The sequence below is a fragment of the Colletes latitarsis genome, chromosome 2 (genome assembly GCF_051014445.1).
Source record: "Colletes latitarsis isolate SP2378_abdomen chromosome 2, iyColLati1, whole genome shotgun sequence".
Classification (NCBI taxonomy): domain Eukaryota; kingdom Metazoa; phylum Arthropoda; class Insecta; order Hymenoptera; family Colletidae; genus Colletes; species Colletes latitarsis.
The window spans coordinates 17,291,292-17,310,276 of record NC_135135.1 but is presented as its reverse complement, the minus strand read 5'-3'; the positions used below and the strand labels follow the sequence as shown (position 1 = coordinate 17,310,276).

Sequence of the window (18,985 nt, the reverse complement as noted above, 5' to 3'; positions counted from 1 at the left end):
AGTTCTGAAAGTAACTTGACAATTATTTGCGAGCTTTATTGTCTCTATACAAGATCGTTAAAAAACTAACACTTTTTCCTAATAACAGAAAAAATAACGTCTCAAATATTATCGAGAATATATGTACCAAATTTCATTAAGTTTCGTCGATCAGTTTTCGAGTTATCGTGTGCAACAATGCGATTCATAATGACGCCATTGTCTCCGTTATAAATAAACGTAGCCACTTAAAAAAAATTGTTTTCAAAAGTGCAAGAAATACTTCGTACGTGGTAAACGGATCGTTTCAAACAAACGCGCGCATTTTCTGTAAAAAATTCGTGAAGGTAGTGCTCGTTTGGTGCAATTACTTGGACGGCTGAAAGTATTCGGACGTTCGACGAAAAAGTAATTCGACGAATCCCGGTCGTAGCTCGACGCCAATGTTACGAGGCGGTCTGTATAGGAAGTTTGCCTCGTTTCAGGGGCACGTCACCACGCAGCCTTGCGTTGCATGCTGTGTTTCGAATGGTATGTAGGGTAATGCGCGTCTATAGATGAAAATTCGTGGACGGCCAAGGTATTGTACCTGAAGCGTTCGCTCTAGAATAGCGTCGGCATTGATGAAGCGCGCGAAGTCATGATCAATGTTCGAACATTGGCCGTCGTTTACTTTCGTGCACGCGCTCGTCGTTAAATGCCGAGCACGCGATCGACGGATATCTGTTCCCGCGATCTCTTGCTCGCTGCCCGATCGAGCTTCTCGGGAGTTCATCCTGTTCCGACGAAATTCGAGGAATTCTTCGGATCGCCGATCTACTTAGGGTGAGTAAAGGGAATTCCCTCTTCGTCGTTCTACGTGTTTCCATCGGAGGACAACAGAAAGCACTCGTGCGAGAGGGAATTCATTTTTCGAGAAGCAGAAATTCGACGAAGTGTATTAACTATGCAAGGTACAAAATTCGATTCGTGATACATAAGAAGACATTCGACGGTGCTTAAAATGGACTTTTCTCGTCGAGTGAAATAACTTTCTGGCAGCCGATACTTGAAGAAAGGCGAACGTAATACTGAAAAAGAATAGTTGACAATCGATGTTGACAATTTTAATTTTGAAATTGAAACGGAACGACGATTGGCCGAATAATACGAAGCGGAAAGGTACAGAATTTTTATACGATCGATGATGATTTAATTTTTAAACTGCAGTGGGACGTCGGATAGAAATAGCAAGGGAAGACGAATTTCTGGATTTGTTTATAATCGACAGGGATAAAAATGAAACGATCAAATATTTGAAAAGCAGGTACTGGAATACCAATAGCCTCTCCGATCAAGATTATTGCTAATACGAAGGGTCAGAAAAAGATTCGAGTCTTATCGGAAGAACTATCAAAGCACAAATCACGGACTAAGCAAGAATTTTTGTTATACTGCTTTACAAACGTCCTACGCCCACCTCCGCCAACACCTGACCTGAATCCCATCGAAAATTTATGGGACGAATCCTCCCTAAAAATTCGAGAAACTGCCATAAATTCGAGAGAAAAGTTAAGAAAAGTACTGCAGAAAAATCGTGGCAATGTTAAAGACGATTGTTCGTACGAAATTATTTTTAATATGCCAACGCTTTTACAGTCTTTTTGTAATCTGTCAGCCCGAACCTCCGTTAAAATTACATTACTGTATCTGTAAGAAATATTATATTTTTTATTGCAATTATTAAATGGAATTGGTATCTCTGTTTTCAGCATCCTTTTCCCAATCATTTAATCTCTACTATGGAAGTTGTCATAAAACTCTCGAGAAGTGACAACCAACCTTGGGGCTTTCGTCTGTCTGGAGGGGTTGATTTCTGCTTTCCCTTAACCGTTGTCAGGGTAACGTATATACATATATATATATAATATTAAAAATATTTCATACAGATATATTGCACGAATTAAAAAGGAAATAATATAATTCAACAGTAAAATTGTTAAGTAAAATACAAGATATAGAGATCGTACGTAAAGAGATAACCGAGAAATACCCAAAGAACTAACAAACGCAGACGTTAAATAATTATGTATCGATATTGAAAATAATTATTCTCTCAGGTTCACTAAACAAATGATTCTGTCATATAGGACTCGTTCAAAACATTTAATCGCGCCTAAGGCACTGCTGAATCAGCCTTATCAATCGAGTCCATCGTCAACCTGTAAACCCCCTTTCAAACGAGAACCCTCTGTTTCCATAGAAACTTCTTCAAAACTCTTTATAGCCCAAGTAGTCGAAAAAATATATCGATTCCCCTTAAAATTTCTATTTAAAATACATTAATGTTAACAGCAAGCATTCAACTATCATTAGAATCCTAAATATAAACATGCCACAAAATATTATTAGTTTTGAGAATTCGTTTTCCTTTCGTCCCCATTCAAGTATCTTACTTTTCGAACATTTGCAAAAAATTAATAATACACTTTCGTCTTCGTACAAAAAAAGAATCTATAACTTACGTCGTTTTTCAGCCAGTTTCCCTGGTAATTCCTTGGCCAACGAGGAATAACACGTTATCCTCGAACTGTCCTTTTCTCCCTCCATATTGGAATTCGATTGCCGTGAAAGTAAGGAAACGTTTCGCCGTCGACGCCCGGGCACGTTTTCGTTTTGAATTCGAAACGGCGGGGCGCGACGGTAATTTCGCGTGCACCGAAAAATTGTCCCATGAAATATTCGGATTTTCCGCTTTAGAGATTTTTATCGCCGCTGCACTCGTATCGGATCGCGTGACCTCGTTTCCCGTGCGGCCTGAATCCTGAAACTACGGTCGGTCTGGCCGAATATCGATCTGAAAGGAAAGGAAAAAAAGAAAAAAAAAGAAACAAAGTTATTAATCGAATCGCAGATGAGACGATGCCGCGCTCTCGTGATTTCTCTTTGCAGCCAAGCTCTGGCCATTGTTCTTGGTTCGCTTCGACGCCTCCTCTACTTTTTATCTCGTTAAAAATAGTAGTACGAATACAGAAAAATTCGAATACTTCCGTGTTTGGTCCCTGATAAATTATTGACCAGATAGAAAACGTCTTTACTTAGAACGGTACTGGGAGTCGAGATTGGGTCGTTCGAGTACCTTTCCTCGGTGATAGAGCGTCCAGAGAGTTGATAATTGTGGACAATCAGGGAGTAGATTTGGCGAATCCTCTGACTGAATTTTCCTGCAATGATATTAAAATGAATTAGTCGAAAAGTTTTGCATCGAGAAGCCTGTGTGCTGTCGCGGTACAATGTATCGAAGTGTATTTTCTTTTCTTTTGCAAAGGTGGCTCTTGGAGGCTTGGCAGATAAAGCTGGCGTGAAAGCCGGTGATGTGATCTTTAAAGTAAACGGGGAGACCATACAGCACCTGAAACACTGCGAAGTTCACGATCGTCTGGTCAAAGCCGGAAACGACTTCACGTTAAACGTTCTACGAAATCTGAAATTCGAACGGACCATTAAACAAGAATGACGAGTTCCTTCCGCCCATCATTTCCTTCTTCTTCGCTGCGCGCCTATGTACTCGCTCGAAAATGTTTATACGACTGTACAATTTTAAATACGATATGTAAATAAAACACGTATTTATTACTCGGATGGCTTCATAATATTTTAACGATTTTAGATATAGCTGAATCAGTGATCCAGACAATGCAACAACATAAATCTTCTTGGATTTAAAGTCTACCAAATGGACAATCTGTTCAAGCGTGTGCATATTTTCCTCGAGAAACAGGAACGAAATATCGTTTGGAAATCTCAAGAAATCTCGTGATGGGATTCTCGAGTACAATTACTAATTGCATGAGAACTCGTTGCAGTATGTTGACAAGTGGAAGGAACAATCACTTAGCAACGAATGAAGTTGGAGGCAGAAGTAACAGGTAGCAGTAATCATAGGTAGTGGCTATACCGTGTAACTAGAGCTCCCTGATGAATTGGTTACCTCGATAATTTCCTGAATCTCGATACCTGAAACTAGCAAAATTTCTATTTTAGATAAAAGTATCGAGCAACGAAGGAAAAATAAATGTCTAAAAAATAGAAACTGTTTTCGAAGAAAACACTGTTTTTAATTATTATAATTACAATTTTAATTTTACGAATGATTCCACAGCCGATATAAACACCGTTGTTTTATTTCTTTTAGTAAAAGTTTACTATAAAGACTAAACTGTTTCGTTGAATGAAAGTTTTGGCAACGAGAAGGTATTTGCACGGCATACTAAGCCTTCAAAATGCAACGCGACACGAAGACGCGTGTAATTTGTTCCGGATGCGAACATTGTTATTTATTGGCCGTTTTTCATGATGGATTTGGCAGCGGTAATCAAGGTCCGTCGAGGTCAGCTTGCAACACCATGTTGTCGTTGTCCGTCGCCGATTGACCTATATTGCAAAATACAATTTGTCAACTATTGATCCGGCCTCTTCTGCGATCGTGTATTCTCTGGCAATGAGTCATCGGCCTCTTAAAGCGGCATTTAAAATGCAGTTAGCCGCCTCGATTAAACGACGGATCGAAACTCTTAGATCAGCTGAGCGCTTGAGTGAAATAGAAAACGAACGAATAAAATATTACTTTGTACTTGTTGATCAAAATTCAATCGACCTCATGATCGACGATTACGATTTAATAATAATAATATAGATTTTGTTCGAACTAGCAACATAATTAATTGAGATTCGAGATCATTAATTGCAGGATAGGATTGAAAAACTGGCGAGTAAAATAAACGAAAGACAATAGATATATCACATAATTTAGTCTCGCTTTAATATATTAGATATTGTTCGGTATAATATATGACTCTCATACTATATGCTAATCGTAAAGGTAAACGACATACACGCTAAACATTTTCATTTTGACGTATCAATAATTTACACGATAACTGTACACTTGTAACGCTTTCTTGCCTCGTACCATTCACCCACAACGGCGACACACGCACACAGACATTTTTTATCACACTTCTTACACCGTATCTCCCGCCCATGGAATCAATAAAATTGACAGGAGACGATTCGATAATTAAAAATGAAAAAGACTCTTGGAGGATTAAAAGGAACATACACAAGATACGGACTATTATTACAAGTAACGATCACACGCGGACGAATGCCTGACTGCTTTTCCGTCTTCGCAAAGCCAAGTCTCCGCTTCAAGCATAGTCGATAAGTCGATCTATCGTTTAATCTCTTCGGTGCTGCAGCTATTTATAAACGCGTGTAAAAGTATCGGTATGATCCGTGCGTTGAACGCCCATGAGCGTTCCGCGCGTACGTCCAACAAACGTAACTATCAAGATTCCGCACGCGAGGCGTGTCGATCGTTCGAACCTCAGCACCGAAAAAATCAATGAAATCGAAAAACGTTCTCGAAAGAAGCAAGTAACTTTTAAACGATACATATGTTTACAAATTTTTATAATACTTAAATTCTTTACTCAAATCGATTGTTAATTATAACTATCGTACAATCACTTATGCAAATTATCGACAAACCGCAAAACTACAACATTTAAAAGAATGATATGTTCATCATTTGTTTTATTGACAATTTTAAGCAACATTTAGCGTGATTGTAAAAGGAACAATTTCTCTTCCCGAACCATTACCGAATCTTATTTTCCGTATTCCGAAGGTACAGCCTTGTGCGAAGAGGAGAACGATCATCCGAATCCAAACGATATTACGAAACGTTCAGAGTAATAAAAAGCAAGATACACAACGTACATAGGTATTCTCATTTGCTCCCGTTGTTTCTAACAACTAATTAGCACGTTACAACAGACAATTAAATTCATTGCCGTATCGAGTAACAAAGATCACGATTAACCTTGATGTATAAACGTACACTTTGGTTTACGAATACATTATCTAATTACACGCACGATTCGATTCCTGTTTGTACGAGTTCGTACAATGGAGAGAACTTCCGGTGCAAAACGCGATTCCAAGGCATAGCTAACTACCCTTAACTTGCACATACATAATTGTTTGGGAATTCTCTGACTCGTCGATTGAAGACCGGGCTATAGTGTCGAATAACAAAATTACTGTACAAACTCAGCCATTTAGAATTAACTCTGTAATTAAACAGATACTGTTTGTTGAAAATAATGATCTTTCTCACAATTTTAAACAGCGCCATCTACTATGGGCTCGTTTCCGCTATAACTAGAACTAGCGCGCACTTCCGCGCGTCTACTTCGCTTTTCCTATTGTTCCACAGACGCCACGTGTATTATCCCTCTATGTTACAATAAATTTCAGTTGTTTGTCTAAATATATAAAACCCAAGAGGCCACGAACCCAGTTCAAAATTGTGCTGGACAAGTTGTACAGATAATTTTGCGACAGTGGTCGAAAGTGTTTACAAGAAATGGCTGAGAAACTGTTAACCAATTCACCCACGCTCGCAAAAGACACAAATCAAAGATGGAAATTTGATACGATAGCGACATTGGGATCCAATGATCTGAATATCGTGAATGGTGTTAGACAGTTACCTTTTGAAGCTACTAAAATGCATGGAGAAGGTTCGACGTTAACGGGAGGTTAATAATTCCATCGAGAATAGACGAAGAATATCATGGAGCCATTCGATCATGTATGAAACAGCCTGAAGGTTACCAAGATGGTTGGAATAGAATCTGTAAACTACAAAAGATTATGACAAGAGCATGTACTTATTACTCAGTAACTGAAGACATTGAAACAATATCCAAACTATATGTTGATGGTGGAATACTTTGCTCTGCAGACAAAACTAGTTGAATCAATATTTAGAGCAAGAGTTTGAGATTCAAATGGAAGATGTCAGCCTGTTTGTAGGACTTCGAATCAAGAGAGAGAAAAATGGAACTTCACGGTTCATTAAGAAGCTTACGTGAGAAGAATATTGGAAAGATTTTATCATGGCAGCATGTAAAGCAGTTTCAACCATTTGCAGATATAAACTGGAAACTTTGTAAGTCTTTATCAACATCATACTGCATACCATATTACAGAAAAGCTGTTAGAAGCTTCTACTATCTATAAAACAGAGGAACATTTCTTGTTGAAACGTTCTTTAATTGACCACTAACTTCTTTTAGTGAAAATTCAGCAAAAGTAAAAAATTTATAGTCATTTGCATAGATAATAATTGTAGTTAAGAGGAAGAACGATGAATTATCGCGCGTCACTAACAGAGAAAATATTCACGTGAAAAAGAGTATTTCTCTATTATTACATTAAAAAAAAATTCTAGTATACTATCATTTTACGTGTTCTTCAAACGTAGACTCTTATAAAAAGATTTGTCATAGTAATTTTATTTAAATTATCGTGTCTCGTTAAACCTGAATAAGTATACTTAAGACACGATAAGCCACGAGTCTTCAATTCGTAACGACGAGCTTCTATGCTAGGAAGATCAGTTTCGCGATTCCCTTCGAATTTCACGTACTCTTTCGTCCCTTCTTCTTCGTCCTCTCTCGATATCAAAGTTTCTGCCATAGTAAGTATACGTACAATACGATCAGGTACAAGAGTAGCATCTCTGGGTTGATCTATTTTATTTCCAAAGAGAGGACGAAGCTTCCCGATCGTCTTAAACTAATCGCCTTCGGTCTCTTCGGGTCTCCTGTGGTTTCAACGACGAACGAAAAATTCACAGGATAATCTCGTCGACCGCGATATTCTTCCTTAAGACGTTCGAATTGATCGAGTAATAATTTACTCGCGCTAAATGTACACCGCGAGTCATGCGAGTACAGAACTCATGAACAATTGAGACTGACGAGCAACGTCCACCAAATGCACTCCCTCTCATTCCGATCTTGATGAAAGTGCAAGCTCGTAGAGTCGAAAAAGCTCTACGTATTCTTTCTAGATGTGATAACTCGAGTCGAGGGGCGATACGACGATTATTTGGAAAACTATTGGATGTACAAAGCAGTCTTTCAAACAAATTCTTTATGGTGTCTGACGCGAATATCATAGCGTGCACAAAAATTTTAATAAAGGATTTTAGAGGCCCAAATAAGACGAAAATCAAGAATACCAATTTGTTGATGGAGGCTTCGTTAAAAAGTTATTAACAATTAAATTCAAAAATATCAATTCGTTCTGGAAAAATTATTTTCGGTTGCGGGGGTCAATTACAATCATTTTTGGTGAATACATATATCTCCAAAATCCTATTCATTTTCGAGAACAAAAATCGGATAGGTGCTGAAATTTTTCGACGAAAAAAAAATTTTTCAAATCATTCTAAAAAAATTATTTTCGGTTGCGGGGATTAATAACAATCATTTTTGGTCATTACACATACCCCCGAATTCCTACGCACTTTCGAGAAAAAAATTCCTTACCGAAAATGTAATGTCTGACCATACCATTGATATGTTTCACTGAATTTTCATGCGAATCTTTAAAACGTCATAACTTCTGAACGGATTGGACGATTTTAATGTTTAAAAAAGCAAACTACGCGTATTTTGATGGAGAATATATACAAATCACAAAAACATTCGAAAAGTTGGTTCTTGACCCCGCAAAATGAGAAAAACCCCATAAAAATGGTCCAATTTTCAAACAGCCATAAATCCTACAATTGTGAATATATTTCAATGAAACTTTTTTCTGAAGTAGAGCTCGTGGGTACCTACAAAAAAGTATTAGACAACTTTTCTGTAGGGCGTCAAACAAAATTACTAAAAATGAAAAAGGAATTTTTAAGAAAAATCGACAGGGGGTAGGTGCTTAAATTTTTCGACGAAAAAAAAAATTTCAAATCGTTCTGAAAAAATTATTTTCGGTTGCGGGGATCAATTACAATCATTTTTGGTGAATAGACATACCCCCGAAATCTTGCGCATTTTCAAGAAAAAAATTCAGTACTGTCGGAACTTTAAACGTTAATAACTGTTTAACGAAGCCTTCATTAAAAAATTAGTATTCTTGATATTCGTCTTATTTTGGCCTCTAGAATCCCCCATTAAAATTTTTCCCAGGAATGGCTGAGCACCCTGTATAAAATATTGTTGAAATTAAAATAGTAAATTATATTGTCATTTCAAATATTTGCTTTGTATTAAGTTTTTGTAGCGATTATTCGCTCAAAAACCATAAACAATTTTAATCGATAGGTATGGAAAGACCTTTTATATCCAAAAATGAACGTGATCCTGCGATCTGCTCAGGGAGAATGAAGTCAATTGAATTCAATAAAGATATAAACACGAAACCTCCTTAAAGACTTACAAGTCGATACTTGCTATAGACTGGACATGTTATGATACGGCAGTCGATTATTACTGCTAGAAGAAAAAAACTTAAGAACATTTGTGTCAGATTTTCAGTCTTTTCGTTTTATAAGTTTAGCGTGTGAAATAAATTACACGAAAACAGAGGGTGCACTTCGTGGACGTTCCTCGCGAGTGACCCATCGGAATCTGAAACGTTCGTGAACGTATCTGAAGAACTCCTAACCGCAATTCTAATCGCATCTCATTGGTACCGACAATGTTCCGTAGTGATTAATATAAATTAATAAATTAACTCGCAATGCTTGTAATACCTAGTATCGAGACGAAGTTGCAAAGCGTTCCAGATTTTACGGTGCAGCGTTCTTCGTCCCGCGAACAGGTGAAACAACACCTATCCCTATATATTTTCTCTACTTGCTTGTATCGCGTTTTGTAATAATGACTATTGGTCCGCCTGCTCACTGGTCTCTTCGTTGTCGGATATCGACGGCATCCTGTCGTGATTCGTGCAATTGTCTGTCTTACACTTGAACTCCGCGATCTCCAACCAATGCTGTTTATTCTTTCTGACGCCATCGACCAACGGTTCCAATTTATCCGACAATAAAGCGAATGCCTGTGCAAAAGGAGAACGTACACGGAATTTAAAACGTACAATCGCTGTTTCTCTGCTCGAATTTTATTTACAGAGTAGGAACAATGTAGATTTGGTTGGAAGCGTCGATACAGATAAACGTTTTATCTGTATCGACGCTTCGACTCGAGATAAGTCTTTCGAAGTAATAAAACTGCGATGGAAATACAAAATTTATTCATAGCATTCAAATACTTATGAATCGATCGGATATTAAAATCATCGAATGATCTTAATTTCAACAAATACGATTTCAGTAACACTTTTCTATTGTCGATATCGTAGAAAGTTACCTCGTAAATGGGAAGGCAGATTGAATCGATGAAGCCAACTTGCATCATAGGCAGTTGATCCTCTTTTTCTCGGTTCATAATGTCCTGCAATACCAAAGGAGTAGTGTTGTTATTCTCTGGTTCTAAACGATAGCGTTTGTGTGTACATGTATACAACATTTAAACCGTATATTTCAAAGGAAAAGACAAAAGCAATAACATTAATACAAGAAACAACGTTAAGATTGTAATAGTTGTACGTTCCTGATGGGAACTCAATTCTTTTTCGAAATATTCTTTTGTATTACATATTATTGGTACGCCTACAAATGAGACTGAAATATTCGAATGCTACGAACAAACTTTGAATATTTCAGCATTCGAATATAATTATTACTGTCATCAATTTAGTTTTCTTGATTTATTTTCTTATTATCCAGCTATTGCTGTACGCTATGATTGTGTATCCATATATTTGTAATACTTACAATGGGGGTAATATTAAGAGTCCGCCTTTCAATGTCCCCTTGTTCAAAGAATTCACTGCTGACTAATTCTGCCACTCTCTTTTCGACATCCCACGGTTTAGTTATAGCAGCTAAATCACAGACGGTCATTAACATTCCTCTTAACAGTTCTCGATGATCACTGTAAGCCCAATTGTAGCCACCGCCACGCGCTAAACTAAGGAAGGCCCCTCTTTTCCTAAAGTAAACCGCCAGGTCCGTAGAGAGGATCGCTTCTTCGAGAACTTTTACCACGCGTGAATATTCCTCCGGGGATAGGTTCGATAAAATTTGATTCCCTTGGCTACTCAAGATCATTAGACACTGATCGAAATGATGATGTTCCATCGTCGATGTCGAGTAAAGCTGTGCCAGCGGCGAGGAGGCTCTGCAAGCAACAGATTCGTTTCTAATAGAAAATTTCTATTTTTCACGCACTCGTCATGTTTTGGTATCTTCACTTTACGAATTCGCGACACAATAATTCGCTTTAAAAATAACAAAATCAATACCAGTTACGTGGATAACGCCCTTTGTCGATATTAATAAGATATCGCGTCGATGCTAATGAGTTCAGAATTTGTAGGATTCAAGTTTAGATTATCGTTAAATATCAAATGTTTACTCACTTGATTTGGAAGGAATTGTTTGTGCCTCGATGATCCAGATCGTGACACAAGCAAGCGATGATTAATGCAAGACACTCGATCTCTCCAAAAATTTTCCACCACTGCGTGGCCTGAAACGTAACAATCTTGTCGCTTATTTTCGACACGCTTCTACAGGGGTATCCTCAAGTTGAACGACAGAACTGATAACAGCGTGTTCTATAAATGCAAATAAGACGAAATTGTTGTACGAAAACAATTAAATTAACAATTGTCTCGCTGTATCTGTTTTACTATATTATTTAATCCTCATTCTAGTTCTGTTTACTATTTGAAATTTTGAAGTATTTAATCAACAAAGATGGACGTATCGCGCTGATTTAGCTCTAGTAATGAAATTAACTTTTATTGAAATTACTTTCTTCCTATTTTTATTCGTAGAATAAATTATCACAGCTCGATCGTTTTACTCGGGGGCACCTTACACGCAAATTTACTCGCTAAAAAATTTGCTCACGGTCAAAATCGCGAACATCATTTGCGCAACGTTGAAAGCGTGGCGCCAATTATGGTAGGTGACGTTTCGATAATTTTTTTTCACGCTAAGAAGCCAACGGCACAGCACATCGTAATCGATGTGGAACCGTTCGACGAAATCGAGATCCAAAAACATTCTGAGGCACGCCGTCAGCGTCTCGACGTCCTCCATGTGAATGTCGTCGAATTTAAAATCGTGTAGCTGAAAATGCGCCGACGAAGGCACTCTTAAGCCCTGAAATCAGAGTCAAGAAAAGACTCGAATTAAAAAACGAAAAAGCAATTTGAAGAGTAGACTCAAATCGTCTGACTAAATATATTGTACGTTTTCAGTATCTAAAAAGCAGAGTACACGTATCAATACATTACTGAATGAAATAAGATTTATCAAGCAGAGGTGGGATTTAATAATAACGATCGTCTCGAAAGCGGAACCAACCCTCAGTCTTTGTGCGTCCTCCAACGAAGCGGAAGCGTGATAGCTCAGCACTTCTAACGTGACGCTTTGTTTGGCCATCGCTATCACAGCCTTCTCGTACCTGTTGGCAAGAAGAAATGAAAACTCGCTCGAAACGACGAAACGTCTCGCCGTTTCACGTGGTACACTCACATGTGCGTATTGTGAATACCCATGCCGCAGAAAATAGCAAACGCCTCGACGAAATTCTCGTCGTTCTTCGTGAAGGCGAGGTCGTCGAACTTATTGATCAGTTGGATGACGCCGATGATCTGACCCGACGAGTTCTTGATGGGCATGCAGAGAATGGTGCGATGTTTGAAACCGGTACCATCATCCACCGAAGGGTCGAATCTTGGATCCTCGTAGGCGTTCGGTATGTTCACCGTCTACGAAAAATTCAGCACGGCGCGGTTCATCGTAATACCGTGACTAAACGTCGCGTTACGTTATATAATTCCATTAATAACGAAACTGGGAATATAGAAAAAAGAAAAAGAAAAAGAAACAAAACAAAAAAAAAGTTTGAAACTATTGTTAATCAATGTTGCTCACCTCACCAGTCGTAGCAACGTAACCGGTGATACCGACATTTATAGGGAATCTGCTCTCGAATGGACTGCGTGAACAAAACCGAATACACATGTAAGGTTTCCGAGGAAATCGAATTATTGATGGTAATTGAATGAAGAAAAACAAGAACGTAATTACAAACTTCATTCACCTAGTGCGAGAATCTGAATCCTCGCCAGCGAGGTCGTTCGCCTCGAAGTCAAAGACTCGTGAGAAACTGCCCTTCGACGCTTTGTGCACTAGGAGAACCTGAGGAGAATATTTCCTATTACGTGCATCATCATCGCATGAAACTGACCACGCGAGTTTGTATCGCCTGAGTCATTTTGTTGCTACAATAATATATCGTACCGAAGTTTTTAGAGTCTTGAAACCCGGAAAAAACGACGTACCTGTACTCGTAGACACTGTATCAGGGACTGCGTGTGCGTTAAAATCCTCAACACCATGTGTTCTATCGTGCTCTGTTCCTCGAAAATCATTCTAGCCAAATCCAGGAGAACCTGCAATAATGAATCGATGCATGTTCGGAGTTTTTTTACCGATCGAACGTTAAGTAAATAATACAGAGAATACTGTAACGCGAACTTCAACTTTTTTTCAACGCGCAAATCGATTACGAACTAGAATCGTACAGTTAAAAATCAGGAGTTACAGAGTTCGAGAGTTAAAATGTTCTTTGGCGAATTAGAATAACTGAATTGCAGACCAACTTTTCGGCCAACTTCTTCGGTTCTCTTCGGGGGGTATAAATTTAATGAATATGTAAATACACGGGACTTATTGTATTATTGGTTGAATAAGAAGTAACAAAGAACTTTAAAAGTTAGTGTATATGTATAAGAAACTTTGTTTTGATTCTCATTTACATATTCATTAAAAACGTGTACCATCGAAGAGGGTCGCTGGAGACCATCTGTTCCCTTCAAAATAATTTCTTAAACTCTTCTTATAAAATATGTACACCAGATTGGCAGTTGTGCTTTATTATATTCCTTTCAAATTTAAATGACTAAAGAATTGAATTTGATCGAGGATACTATATGTCTACGATGCTGTTAACTTAAAAATCTTTCACAAATATTTCGTATAGATGGATTTTTATTTTCGTTACTTTAATTTTTTAAATGTTTGAACGTGTTTCTACTTACCTAGCACACTGATATTGTGCAATAGCACTTATCACGATCTAACGTATGTTTGGAATTTTATTCGTCTACTAACCTGATTCCTTTTCACTTCTAATTGACTTTTCTCGTAAAGTTGCGCGTTCCTCAGGCCAATTCCGCAGAATTGCAAATATCCAGCGAAAACTTTCTCATCTTGCGTCGTGAACTGACCTTCGCCCCCGAGTTTGTTGATCACTTGCGCAACCCCAATGACATCCCCATTGCAGTCCTTTATTGGCATGCACAAAAGGGCTCGAGTTCTGTATCCGGTTAACGCATCGATTTCACGGTTGAATCTCGAATCCTGCAACCATAGAAACACTTTTTTAACAAATGTGGACTCTCGAATCGCTTTAAAACTGTCTTGAGACCAAAATGGCGCGCCTAAAAAGGTAGATATAACATTGTTACTAAAATTTTATTTTAATTTACATTCCTCGTAAATCTTTCTTACGTTCGTTTATCATTTAAAATATTAAAAACTTGCAAGAGTCCCAACAATAACGTTATTTACGAAATAAGAATTTTCAATGATGTTATTATTGTTCTTCATTCTTAATCCAAAATTAGGAATTTTCATATAGGACATTTGAATTCACAATTCGTGAGAAATGTCGGGAAGCAACGTGTAACGAAAACCTATTTAAAGTTTATAATTGAAATTGGACTGTCGATCAGCAATTAATCGTAAGTGAACTTCTTCGATACTCGGAAGTTTGAAATTTTAACGAAATAAGTTGGAGGCAAGTTCGAGTATACTTAAACTCAGCTTTTGTTCGACTAACTAAAGGAACAGAACTATCGAGGTCTCCGTGAACCATCGAGAACAAAATCCATACCTCGTAATAATCCAATTATTTGCTTCCTTTACTATTAATTATTTTTAGCATTCGACGTACTACCTATTATTTATATGTTGCAAACTGATCCCGAGCGTATCCATAAACTGTTGTTTAGCCAATAACTATTTGCGATACGTGATATTTCGTTTAAATATAGAGGAACCGATTTAGCAGACACTGAACACGAATTGGCAATGTCGCCATAATTTACTGTACTATTTATACAATGATCCTAGCAATATTTAACAAGGAAATGCCAAAGCATGTTAATGCTTTTAAGCTAAAATTATTCGATCTGTACTAGACATTTTTGGATTAAAAAATCTTTTCATGTATACGAATAGACACTTATAAAGTGATACTCGATGATACATTGATCAAAAGAGTACGCAGGGAAAAGAAACGATAAAGAACCGTTGTTCCAAACAATATCTCGAGCGAAACGAACCGTACAAATGAAAAATAAAAAGACCAACGGATCCTTGCCTTGTAAGCATCCGGTATGTTGACAGGTTCCCCGCTCTCGGCGACGTATCCGACAATTCCCGTGCCCCAGGGAATTTTGATCTCGTCCTTTTTCTCCATCTCGATCAGCGTCGATCTCGAGCACACGTCGAATAGCTTCGAGACCAGGCATCTGCTTCTAGAATAATATCCCTTTTCGCGTCGCTCGGAGCGTCCATTGCCCGTTTTACCCGGACTCAGGATGCTGCCGGGGTTGCCCGACGTAGAGTCGTGATTTTGCGAGGAGGGCATGCAACCGCCACCCCTCTCCCCTTGAACGAGAAACAGGGAACCACGATCGGCGTGTAGCAGGGTGCTTACGTTCTGCAAGATCTTGTGACACAAGGACCTCACGTCCAGCTCGTTACAGATATCCTTGACCTACGGTTAAACCGATTGATCAGGAACTACCCCTCTTACGGTCCCAACTTTTCGCACAATTACATCTACGCCCCATAAACGAGGGCAAAACGAGGGCATTTTTATCAAACACAACGAAATTAAATTTTAGATAGAATCTAGTAAATATTTCGTGTGCAATTTGCATAGTATCCCAAAAGAAAAATTGCAAAGAAATTAAATAGGAATTAAATTAAATTCTAGATAGGAGCTAATATTTCGTATGCAATTTGTGCTCCATTCCAAAAGAAAATATTTTCTTTATCAATCACCTCGATTAAACAGGAATTTTAATTCGAAAAGTTGAATGTTGCCTTGAGTAAGCAAATTTTTCGTCAGTGTAACCATTTGAGAAAAATCGTACGATCTTATTACGAGATGTACAACTCAATTATCGTGATCAATGGTAAGTCTAATCGAGAGATCGTACCAATTCGAAGATGAGATCCGTTTCATCGAGATGCCTCAGTTCGTGTCTCGATCGCCTTTGGGGTCTGCCAGAGTTTCCGGAACCGACTGGCTGGCTTCCTGGCTGGCCCGAATCTCCTGGCGAGACGCTCAGGAACGTCGGCGTCCCGTCGATCGTGTTGACGATCGGTTTCAACAGACCGCCGCGCTCGAACTCGTGGGCAGAAATTTTGCGAACGGGCGTCGTGGCGCCGGAACCGCCGGAACCGCCCCGACCGGAAGAGGATCCGCCACCCGCGTGGATCGGGCTCGACAGCTCCACGCAGCTGCTCGACGAGGACGTCGGCGTCGCGTGCGACACTAGCCACATGTCGACGGTCTGTCTCGTCACTTTCCTGCCGATAGAAAATCATATGTACGTCTGTCAATTCGTCCCTGCGTTCGTCCTCGTAGAAAATTAGTACATGGAAGTCCTCGAAGTTAACTCGGTGTAAATTTTCCCGCGTGAAACTCCATATTGTTCAGACACGTCCAGAAATGTAAATTTATTGTTGAGAAATTGAAAATTTTATATACTTATGTTTGCAATTCATAGTTGTGGACGAATATAGTAGACAAATTGCGTGTAGACCGTTTGGTATATGGGTCATATCGTGAACTGAATAGTACTTTCTTTTACGCAGTAAAGCAACTAGTTTTTATTGAATCGGTAGTCTCCAATTTACGAGAAAGAGTACGATATAAACAAAATGGCGAATTTGATTTGCAATATTCACCACAGAAACTGCGAATAATAAAAGTTTCGTAGTGAGATTCGATCGAACGCGCCGAATGGGATGAAAGTTGATTAGTTTTAATCGCCCGATACGGAATAATAGAGAATTGGATGTAATTGCGGCAGTTCTTGGAACACGCGCGTAGAATTGACTGTAGTATTAATTAATTGACGTAGCTGTATCGCAAAGCATTGTTATTTCATAACGATTCACGGAATTCATCGCACGTAGATAGGTTAGTTCCGCTTGTAAATTCGATATGCGCAGCTGTCGGGCGCCCTAACGCGACGTATTGAATCGAGGGACCTGGAAATCGTGCTTGCAAGAAAGAAAAAATCGTTAAAAGAAACGAAACGTTCTTAAAATTTTGTTTGGAAAAAATGCTACGATTCACGTCGGGTGAACTTACGAGTTTATCGCTGCACGATGCTTACCAAACGGTTTTTAGGATTATTTTATCGGGCTGGTCGAGTAATATACATAATTTCGCGTAACAAAAGTCGCGGTATTAGTCGTGATAACAACCTGAGAAAGTAATCGTTGACGAAATCAGGATGTTCGTCGAGCCAGGCTTCCATGCGGGCGTATTCCGGATCGTACATGGCGGAAGTCGAGGAATAGTAACCGCTGGAGGACTTTCCATCTTGCACCTGTTGCAACGTGCCCTGTCCTGCCATTACGTTCTGCACCCCTTGCACCCCCTGTACACAAGGAGCTGCCGTCTCCGCCGTCATCCTCGGCTCCTCGATGCTCCGCAAGTGCAGACCTACTTGACGGACAAACGACTCGTTATTAAACAGAATTTTACGTCTCGATTCGCTGATTACAAATCAAAATTTCGAACTTTTTAACGCTTCGTGAAAAATAACAAGAAAATTCTGTTACTATTAACGTTAAAAACAAGATTCGAGTTCGAGGCGAATAATGTTTTATTTTAAGGCGATGTTGCTTCCTTGAAATTATTTAGTTCAGACGTTACACTTACAATAGCCTAAAATAAAAGAAATAAGAAACGCGTATATTCTTACTATCAGTTCGTAATTTGATAATAAATACTTAATATTATTGGGCTTTTTCATCCTAGACTCGATAATCAGCTTCGTCGCTAGGGCTGATCTAGCAGATCCTGCCTTAAAAGCGACGCTCTTAATCGTTTGAACAGTCTGACCAAACTAATTATGTACTAATGTAATAAACTACCGAGTAATTGAAGCCTGTTTCAACGATTAATAACGTCACTTAGAGCGGGTCATAATAAGAACCGTTCGCCGTGGTTAAATGTGCATTAGTTTATACACGACAAGAAACTTCACGATGAAAATATCTAATTATACCGAGAACGAGAACCTTAAATACCGATTATAAAAAGTTCTATTTCTAATGTTTCGTAATAGACGGAGCTTCTTTTTTTTTCATTTTCTTCTGAAACCTTCACGAGGAAAATGCTGGGAGCACCAATATCGGGAAAGTTCGCGAGCAAGTCGTGCATCGTCAGGCTCCTTTGAAAGGAAAGAAGTTTGGTAATCGTATGTTAGTCATCAAAGAATTTCATAATGTTTCGTGGGGAGGAAAGAAGAAAGTAGAAGACAAAACGCTCCAGCGCACATACGTTTAAGTAGTTACACGCCTCGTGACTGTCGAAGTTTGCCCAGTCAGCGAGACACGTACAGATACCGTTACTCGCGAAATTCTTAACAAATAAAAGAACACGCTCTAAACTCGAGCTTTCGAAATAATATTGTAACCAAAAGATGGGGAAAATTAGAGGAAAATTCAACAACGTAACTTTTGATGCTCTGTACCTGTGTTTACATTACATTATTCTCTATAGAATTGAATATTTTTATTATTTTTAATATCTCCCTGTGTAAGTTTGCCTAAATTCACCAGCTCTCGAATATTAATTTCTTCGATTTCAAAGCGTGTATTTTATTTATTAACAGTTTGGTAGGCGAGCGTTTCGATACTTTCGCGAGCAACTGTACGCACAGCTACGAGGTAGCTTCGTAAGGAAAGATAGGCCTGAAACTTTTAAGC

The 18,985-nt window shown here is 38.6% G+C and overlaps 2 protein-coding genes across 5 annotated transcripts in view; one reads left to right on the top strand and one right to left on the bottom strand.

Annotated features, from left to right (window-relative positions):
• Positions 1-555: 555 nt before the first annotated feature.
• LOC143350350 (PDZ and LIM domain protein 3) lies at positions 556-3,598 on the top strand. The gene is made up of 3 exons (XM_076782445.1): positions 556-804; positions 1,731-1,859; positions 3,287-3,598. Exons 2-3 carry the CDS (start codon positions 1,761-1,763, stop codon positions 3,473-3,475), a joined length of 288 nt encoding a protein of 95 aa, XP_076638560.1. The 5' UTR covers positions 556-804; positions 1,731-1,760; the 3' UTR covers positions 3,476-3,598.
• A 1,158-nt stretch (positions 3,599-4,756) lies between these two features.
• LOC143346620 (dual 3',5'-cyclic-AMP and -GMP phosphodiesterase 11) overlaps positions 4,757-18,985 on the bottom strand; it is an 86,153-nt gene continuing 71,924 nt past the window's right edge. For 2 of the 4 annotated variants that reach the window (XM_076774905.1, XM_076774879.1), the window contains 14 exons: positions 17,474-17,717; positions 16,195-16,567; positions 15,348-15,746; positions 14,075-14,323; positions 13,243-13,353; positions 13,002-13,099; positions 12,833-12,896; positions 12,431-12,666; positions 12,260-12,359; positions 11,801-12,055; positions 11,305-11,414; positions 10,658-11,063; positions 10,191-10,274; positions 4,757-9,879 (listed from right to left, as the gene is read on the bottom strand). In XM_076774905.1, coding sequence (XP_076631020.1) covers positions 9,706-9,879; positions 10,191-10,274; positions 10,658-11,063; positions 11,305-11,414; positions 11,801-12,055; positions 12,260-12,359; positions 12,431-12,666; positions 12,833-12,896; positions 13,002-13,099; positions 13,243-13,353; positions 14,075-14,323; positions 15,348-15,746; positions 16,195-16,567; positions 17,474-17,682 — 2,868 coding nt within the window. In that variant the 5' untranslated portion in view covers positions 17,683-17,717 and the 3' untranslated portion in view covers positions 4,757-9,705. The remainder of the gene's footprint in view (positions 9,880-10,190; positions 10,275-10,657; positions 11,064-11,304; positions 11,415-11,800; positions 12,056-12,259; positions 12,360-12,430; positions 12,667-12,832; positions 12,897-13,001; positions 13,100-13,242; positions 13,354-14,074; positions 14,324-15,347; positions 15,747-16,194; positions 16,568-17,473; positions 17,718-18,985) is intronic. The other 2 variants (XM_076774896.1, XM_076774889.1) reach the window with 1 other exon arrangement.